The 9726-nt window shown below is 35.4% G+C and overlaps 1 protein-coding gene across 1 annotated transcript; it reads left to right on the top strand.

Annotated features, from left to right (window-relative positions):
• Window positions 1-9007: 9007 nt before the first annotated feature.
• K441DRAFT_545363 (uncharacterized protein) lies at window positions 9008-9163 on the top strand (the record flags this gene model as incomplete). The annotated part of the gene is made up of 1 exon (XM_067642808.1): window positions 9008-9163. A coding segment is annotated over one exon (156 nt), but the record flags the coding sequence as incomplete, so codon positions are not given.
• Between the last annotated feature and the right edge of the window lie 563 nt (window positions 9164-9726).

Raw genomic sequence — 9726 nt, 5'->3', positions numbered from 1 at the left:
TCTTCTCGCTTTTCTACTCCAGGGCTTAGATATTAGGCGATTCTTCTCTATATCGCACTAGCTACTACTATATATCCTAGTAGCAGTAGAAAGTCTTCTAGTATATATCTTATTTACTACAATTCTAGTCTTTAAAATATAGTAAGCGCGCGCAGAATAATAAATATAGTATTAAAGTTCATTACGGGTAACCTTAATAGTTAGAATACCTAGTATTATTCTAGCTATAGCAAGTACAAGCCTTCTTGCCGTTTATTAGACAGATTATTTCCTCCTAGTAAGCGAGTGCGTAGCCTCTAAAGACATCCGCTAATATAGGCTAGGGGGAGTGCATTATAGTATATCTTATAATATTTTCCTCAGACTACGTAAGGGTTTTAAATTACATATCGTAGAATAGTATAATGATTAAAGACAGCGAATCCGATATTTTATTCGGGAGGGACGGCTGAAAACAAAACTACATCTATCCGTTATCTATTTAAGCATCTATTAAAAACTAAAGTAGACTATCTGCGCCTTATTCTCAGGGACTTCTTTACTAACTTTACTCCTAATTCTACATCTTCATCGTTAACACCCTTATTCTTATTAATTTTTAAGCTTTTTATCTCTACCATTATGTCTTACAAATTGTATTTATATTTGTCATTCATTGCTACGGTACTGTCTGTGGTATCTAGGGTGTTCGTAGCGGTATCTTAGGCGGACTTTATAATAGATTTTAGAAAGGTGTTCCTGACCTCACTAATAATATTTATGGCGGCGTCGAAGGTAGCTTTTATATCTGCGATAATAAGGTCGCCCGCGATAGTTATAGGCTATATAGTAGTCTCTAGTCTCTTCTTTTAATATTTCTCAGCCCCCCTAATCGTTTTCTCTAATCTTCGTTTATAAAGATTTAAAGAAGGACAAAGCGAATCTACTATGGCCTCTATGTCTTTATAGCTAGAACTAAACTTATTAGCCTTCTTATTATAATAAAACGTTATTACCCTTACTATAGATATATGAAGCAAAACCGGAACGTGAAATAGTAGAACGCCTTACGCTTTAAATAGAGTATACTTCTTTCGTAATAAAGACAGAAAGTCTATATAGAATTAGTCTTTAAAACCCAATACTTGATTTTATAAACCATGTAAGTATATACGCCTTATAGATAGTATATACGCCTTATAGATAGTATATACGCCTTATAGATAGTATATAACACCTTATAGATCCCTACGTCGGCAGCTATAAAATGATATACGGCCCGCTAAATATAAGAGTTTATATAATATACCGAGACTTCTGCCTTTTAGGCTGCCCCGTATATCCATCTATAAATTCCAAACTTTTAGCCTTCCTATTCTTAATCCCGGCAAAAAATATCTAGCATAGAAAATTACACGTAACCCGAGGGTATTAAAGAAAGGCTTGATATAATATCCGTATAACTCGGCCGCATTAAAGGAAGGCTTGGGTTGGAGCAACTCAAAAAGCTTAATCCTAGTACTGGATCTAACTAGGAAAAAAACACGCTTATTAAATCCGCCTAATAACGTTGGATTTGCGTATATATCCTTCTATAATAATATTAAATGGTCTAATAAAAGGTACAGCATAGTTATAATAGAGTTGGGCTTAGGGAAAGGTATCCCGTTTATAAGCATTTAATGTGCGCAATATATAAACCTATATAGGCCTTAACTACTATTGCTGTTTTCGTGGTGCTAATATAGGCCATATAGGTTTCCCCTAATAGAAGTTGCAGAGGCCAGCCACTTCTAGCCTCCCGTATTTAGCTATCTAGTCTAGTATTATATAAGTCTAGCCTTTTTAATTGTTAAGCTTATTGTAATCGCTACTAGTATTACTGCGAAGACAGTCTACTAAAACGTGGAATAACGTGTATATATAAACATAACGCCTATAGGAAATATCTAGTGGAAACGGATAAAGAGTTAGATATATCGGATATAAAAACTTAGTTCTGCGTAAGCATACTTGCTTATATTTATATAGCACTACTAATAGTAAAAGAGTATCAATGTCGAGCTAGATACGGACCTATTAAAGGACCTATTAAAGTTTGCGAATATACGCACCTTTATTATTCCAAGTGCGAATATAAGTTTCGTTAGGGAAGGTAGCTATAATACTAATACCAGGAGCCGTAAATAAGAGGGGTAGTAGTGATAAGGGTCTAATTATAGTTTATCTTTAGTCTTAAAGTCAAAAAGCACTATATATTTGGCGCAGTTTATTAAATTAAAATTAAATAGTGCTAGCTATTAGAGGATAAATTTAATACGCGCTTACGAATGCTCCTATATCTATATTCCACTACTCTAACCATCGTTCCTTACTTCCTCCGTAACGATTTCCTTTAAGTACCATCGATTAATTAAGAAATTCTATAAAAAGAGTAAGCTAGGTAGTTGGGCGTAGCGCCCTCCAAACGCGCAGCTAGGATCTTAACGGATTTAGCGGCTATGGCTTCGGTCCTATAAGCCAGGAGGTTATATAAGCTGGGGGATCCTATAAGCTAGGTAATTATATAAGTAGGGTAGTCTAACCTAGCGCCCTCTAATTAATGCCTAGCGTGTAAATAAGGTATTAATAGGTTTAATAACTTCGTGGCTTTAATCGTTTAAGCTAGGTAATTGTGTAAGCTAGGTAATTATATAAGTAGGGTAATTATGCGAGCTAGGCAATTATACAAACTAGGTAATTATACGAACTAGGTAATCGTGTAAACTAGGTAATCGTGCGAACTAGGTAATTATACAAACTAGGTAATTATGCAAACTAGGTAATTATACGAACTAGGTAATTATACGAACTAGGTAATTATACGAACTAGGTAATTATGCGAACTAGGTAATTATACGAACTAGGTAATTGTACGAACTAGGTAATTATGCGAACTAGGTAATTATATAAACTAGGTAATCGTGCGAGCTAGGCGATTGTATAAACTAGGCGATTGTATAAGCTAGGCAATCGTACAAACTAGGTAATTGTATAAGCTAAGTAATCGTGCGAGCTGGGCGATTGTATAAACTAGGTAATTATACAAGCTAGGTAATCGTGCGAGCTAGGCGATTACGCGAGCTAGGTAATTGTGCGAGCTAGGTAATTATACGAGCTAGGTAATCGTGCGAGCTAGGCAATTACGCGAGCTAGGCGATTGTATAAGCTAGGCGATCTGACCTAACGCCCTCTATTAACGCCTAGTATGTAAATAGGAAGTAAATGTTAGGAAAATACTAAAACTACAAAAAAAGAAATACATAAGTCCTAGACTTAAAAATATTAAAGAAGTTCCCATATAAAGACCCCTATAAACTTTATAACGACTTAAAGCCCCCTTATATATACTTAGAGAAGTTCCTATATAAACAGCCCTATAAGCGTAGTCACTAGTCTAAGCCCCCTCGCGTAACCTAACTACCCCTCCCCACTACACCGGAATAGATAAATAACCGCTATATACCATAAGCAGAGAAATAATTTAAATAAAAAGAAAACACTATAAAATAATATGTTTATATCCTTAAGATATAAATCCATAAGTACCGTAGTCTTAAATACGACTAATAGTTGCTAAGGTAGCATACGTCTCAGGTCCATAAGAAAATCAAAAAATCCTAGGTTATTAGCATAGATTTACCTTTACTTATCGCTTTTAAGGTAGTAAATAAATTCATCTAAGTAAAAGCATAGATTATCGCAAATGCTTTATAGCTCTCTATAAGTCAAGAGGGCAGAGACTCTAGTAGAAATAGTAAAATATTATTTCATTTCGCGATAGGCTAAACAAAAAGAGGCTAAAGTTTTAACCCTTTTACTAGCTTTTATTAGAAATGTTCTTTACATTTATATCCTATACTTATAGATTTAAGACTATAAAGCCAAGGCCACCGTATTTAACCGTCGCCCATATAGCCTCGTCGCTTAATATCTCTTTATTACTATCTGCCCCTATTTCTTAATCTTTAGTACTAAAACCATTTTCTCCATCATATAATGTCTCTGCGTCCTATTCTTAATCCTTATTACTAAAGTCACTTTCCTAACTAGCTAACGCCTCTACGTTGCCGTCGTTATCTTTAAAGTCGGTTTCTCTATCTATAAACGCCTACTTACTAGCTAACAATTTAGGGACGCTGTACTTATAGGTACTTAGGGTTACGGGATACCACTTAAGGAGAAATCGTGGTCAATATTATTAGGATATAGAATAAGCTTATAGACCTCTAAGTACCAGCTATTTAGCGCCTTAAGTAAAAGATCTCCCTTAACGCAAGGCAGATTAACAGAAGTTAATTACTATTTATATAAGGCGGAGCGCTTATAAAGGGCTTAGCTAGAATGCTAATTAAACCACCCGCAGGCACTAACAGCTCCTTTACTATAGATAGGGGGTCAATATATAAGATTGACTGGCTAGGATAAGTCTACTGCTTAGGCAGTGTCTTACCCCGGGAAGGATAGGCGTTGGAAGTAGATTATATAATGCTATTCCTGCTAAGAGAGGCGTTATTAGGGGTCATTGTTAACTTCCAGTTCTAGTTTATAACTTTATATAAACGCTTCTAAACCCTACTAAGGTATACAGCGTCCGTTGGGGATCGTCAGCCATTTAAATTCAGCAACAGCTTAGCCAATAGCTACTCCTAACAATGCCTCACTTATAGATTGCTCTAGGCGCCTATAGTCTTAAGCGCAGACAATATATAAGCTAAGAGTAGTTATAGCCACTAAATATTATACCATAGACACTATATAGGTGGAAAAGGGCGGCTAATATACTCCGCATTTCCCTTCTACTTTCTGTCCTAACTCCGCCCTGGGAGAGAAATAGAATATAAACGTTATACTCCTGGTTCTTATATACCATTAAATCGACTTACCTTTAAACCTAACCTCTTAATTATATACCCCTTACGATCTTTATAGGAATACCAGACATTATATATATTACCTCAACCAAGCTTAGATACGTTGCTGATATAACCTATAGGTCCTTAACCAGTGCTTATAGAAACATCACTATATACTACTACCCCGAGGGTAATATACCTAATTATCAACCTACTAGAAACCTTAAATCATTTCAAAATTGCATTAACGATAAAGACACAGCATCTAGTAGCAGGGAGGAGAAACAATCGCAGCTTTCCGACCCTATATAGAAACAGATACCTTATACGCCTACTTAAACACCTAATAAAGTCAATCCTTATAAAAACAATAACAATACGGAGGGCGATATACAAGAGGACACGGTTTAGGGAGGTATATAAAAAATATACCTTAATTACTTTAGGGACTTAAAAGGCCACGGCGAAGCTAAGATAGGCTTACCTAAGCTAATAAAGGACTATAGCAAGGCCAAGATAGACTCGTCTCAACCAGTAGATATAGTTGCGGTTTCTAAACACGTTTTGCTGGTAACTTAAGGTATATTTATAAGACCCCTATATTTATTTAGCAATACTAATAAGTAAGCAGAGAATAGCTTAGCTAATCTTATAACGTTTCTTAGAGTTGCATCTCCCCTATCTAAAGTATTAACGATTTCTAATACTATAATTTCGCGTAGATAACTAAAGTATCTCGTCTTATAGTTACCTTCTTATTATATAATAAAGGACTTAAGACGTCTCCGAAGCCCTAGTCATAAATCGTTCGTATCTACATTTAGCCCTATTGTAGTAATATACTAGTATCCTACCTAGGTTTTAGCCGTGGACATACCAGTAAAGAGACTTACATTATACTATACTGAGAATCCCCGTCTCTTTCGCCGTTATACTAAGATATATAAACTACTTAAAGATATTATAATAGAGATAGTTAAGAGGAGCAAACCGTACAAGCAAGGAGATCAACTAGGAAAGGCATTAGAGGATTTATTAGAAGAGATATTAAGGAGAAGGGTACATAAGAGAAAGGTAAATCCCACTATAGATAGAGATCCTAAGAGGTCTAAGGTATAAGAAATTTCTTATAAGGAAGATTTTTATAATTATATTCTTGTCTTTCGGCATTAAGAATTAAGGCGTTAATTAGGATTTCCTTAGCTTGGTGTTTTATTTCTATCTAGTTGCTTCTATATTAAGAATATCTCATTATCGTTTACGTGTAAAGGAACAAGTTTTTATATATTGGATTAAAGTTGAGAGACTCGCTTATAGTAAGCTTAATAAGTTCTCTACCTTTATATACTTAGCAGCGATAAGTTAGCCAGCCCGTAACTCATTTAGTCCTCTATAAAGAAAAGACTCCTAACAAGCTAAAGGTCTTTGTGGATGCTTTATATTAAAGGAGTAATATAGGAATTGGAATCTACTACTCCGTGATAAGACAAGACGGCATAGTAGCCAAACACCGCCAATCTATTCGGATCGGTCACAACCCAGGGCTAACTTCCACGCGCGTTAAAATTATAGCAATTCAAAAAGCAATGGAGCTTATCTTAGGTATCTGGTCCCCTAAGACAATCTAGCGCTATATAAAAAGTGCTAAGGATCTTATATATATAATTATAAGTGACAGCTAGGCAGCTATTAGGGCGATAGTACGGCCCTTATATTAGAATAAATAGGCACTAATATAACTGACCATAAACACCGTTTTAGAAACTAGAAAACGAGGAGGCCCCTAGATCCGCCTCCAATGGGTCCCAGCATACGCAATAGTAGTAGGAGATAAAGTAGCGGACGAACTAGTAGAAGAAGTAACGAAACGCACCCTGCCTCCGATACTCGGTCTTATACTAATATCAGCCCTAAAAAAGGTTAAACCCTTTTTACTAAAAATAAAGTTAGAAGAGCCCGTCCACTTCAATAACGCACTACCCAGTCAATATACGAAAATCATCTACGACCAGAACACCTACAAGAAGGCAATAATGTTATGCCAGCTACGCACCGGGAAGTGCCGACTAAAAAGCTACCTAGTAAAAATAGGCGCTATAGAATCGGATATATATGATTATAAAAGACCCTAACTAGAAACCGTACGCCATTTTCTATTTAAATGCCCCCGTTAGAAGGAAGAACATAAAGCTCTATAAGAAATCGCAGATACCAAATAGGGTGACTTATCTTTCTTCCTTAGAGGCCGATCTAAACAACGATTACCATCTGGGGAGCTCCTAGACGGAAAGGCTAAGTCCTAGAAACTAAACCTTAACGTAGTAAACTAGACTATTGAGTTTGCTATGGCCACCGGACGCTTATACTAATGCCACTACAGCTAAATCCTAAATCATTTCTAGAGTATAGTTAGATTACCTCCTAAACGAACTTAAAGTCGACTAGCTAATAACAAGAAGGCTAACGGCCGGGAAACCGCTCTTAGAGGCGTAGGACAGGGAGGAAATAGAGAAGGATACTTTAGAGGGTACTTAGTGCTAGTAACGGAAACAGTAGAGATAGTAAAGAAGAATAAAAGCGAGTCGGGCTTAGAATGAAACGTAGACTAAATAGAATTTTATTTATTCCAATTAGATTAGATTAGATTAGGTTAGTAAGCCTATAGGCCTTCTTAGCACCCTATAGCGTAAGAATAAAACCAAACCAAACTAAACAAAAAGACTCCTTATAAAACGTAGAGTTATTCCAATTAGATTAGATTAGGTTAGTAAGCCTATAGGCCTTCTTAGCACCCTATAGCGTAAGAATAAAACTAAATTAAAAAGACTTGTCGCTTTCTAATCTAGATGTCTTAGAATTAGCCTTTATTAGCCTATGTTAATTACCACAGCGTCTCTTACCGCATTTAAGACACTTAAACTAACAAGCTAGAATTAGAAAGTAGTTAGAATTCGCGTATATTTCTATCTACTTACAAACGGCTTATTAAGGCGAGAATTACTCCCAAATTAGTAGCATATAGGTATTCGTTGCCTACTAAATAAGGGCCGACTATAATAACAACCATACCAGTTCTGGAGTAACGATAAAGCTATAATGAAAGGTTAGAAGAGCTACAGCTATAGGTAAAAGCCCGTATACATTTACTAACTTCAATCCTATAGAACAAGGGTAACTGCATAGCTAAATACGTATTATCGCGGGCGCCTTACCTGTTCCATTACTTGGCGGGATTAGTATATTAGGCACGTAATATTCACAAAATTAAATAGAACAACGTAACGTCTATGTGGTTTTTTCTTTTTGCGACCAAAGCTTGGACCACCTTTTATAGCCTAAAGGCATTGGAGCTTAAGTACACCGGGGTGTTTTCGGTTAGTATTAAATTGCTAAGCAAATCACATAGCATTAAGCCCTACTACTTGCAAAGTCCCGCAAACAACATTACCTCTTAAATTGTAAGTAAGAGGTTAGACACCCAAGGTTATTTCTAAGTAATAATAATGACTGAGTTATTCTGCCTAACTACCTCCACCTAGCTCCGCCAATAGACTTTATCCTACCCTATACTAAGGGGCAGCCGTTTCGCCCTATTTTCCGCCGTATATTACCATTCTCCCCAGCGAAATATTTTATTAGATTTATTTCTCCCTTGCGCCGCGTACCGTTACCCTACCTTATTATATACGCCGCACTTAGTATATTTTATTAAAGGCGCAAAAGTATACCTCTAACTCTAAAGACTTAACACTATTACGTAAATAGGCAACCCTATTCTACCGTCTTTTAAAAAGCATAACTATATCCTCTACAGCTAAGGTAAATACTAGAACAACCCTCTATACAGTTTATATAGCTACTTATATTATATATAGGCGATAGTTATATTCCTCTCCTTAAACTGGCATTCTTTCTTACCTAGTAACGAGCCTCTACCAGGCAAGCTCTTTAATACACTTTATTGTTAATTATGGCGGTTAGATAATTTAAACTTCTATTTTACTCCCTTTAATATTCTAATAGCTAACGTACGTATGTCTATTTAGGTAGGCGATAACACTCTTACTAAATAAGGCGAAATTAATATTACCTATATTTTCCCTCTAGATAATACTAAAAGCAGGACAATATAGTTTAAAGGCTATTATCTTTTAATCTATAATAAGCAAACAAAACACTACGAAACGTATATAGTTAACAAAACCTCTATAACCAAATATAAGAATTATACGGTGCTTACTAGGTATTCTGTTTATGTTAGAGCTGCTACTATAAAATTTAAAGTTTAGGAGGAGATTTCAATTTGTCCCCTAAAGAAATTAGTTAAACAGTATCCGTTAACGTTACTATACTAAATAGTAAAGAAGACGTCCTATCTGTTATCTTTTAGAAACAAACTTGGCCAGCATCCTATCGTCTTTATATTTTAACTCCTTTTTTATCTCTATAACCGGCTATTCTAAACAGCTATTCTAAATAGCTTAGGCAATTTTAATATACTGCTAACGGGTATATTTATATATATATCCTTTATTTCTATTAATAGATTGTTAGCAGTGCCTTATATATATTTAAAGCTTCTTCTTACCCCTATTCTCCTTAGATAGTGGTAATAAATTAACTACCAGCTTCTATTGCTTATATCACAGTAATAAGTAATATATACTCTCGCAAAGCAGCAGCTATTACCGCTATTTATTAACGAAGGTGCTATTATACCCACTATTAGTAGTAAAGTCTTACCTATAATCCTAACCCTGCGTTTAATCTATTACTAATTAGTCTTATCTAAATATAGAGGAGTATTGTTATATACCGCGATTTAAGGATAATATGGAAAGTGCTATTTATT

The sequence above is a fragment of the Cenococcum geophilum genome (assembly GCF_001692895.1).
Source record: "Cenococcum geophilum 1.58 unplaced genomic scaffold K441scaffold_8, whole genome shotgun sequence".
Lineage (NCBI taxonomy): Eukaryota > Fungi > Ascomycota > Dothideomycetes > Gloniales > Gloniaceae > Cenococcum > Cenococcum geophilum.
This window is presented reverse-complemented; position numbering and strand designations above follow the sequence as displayed.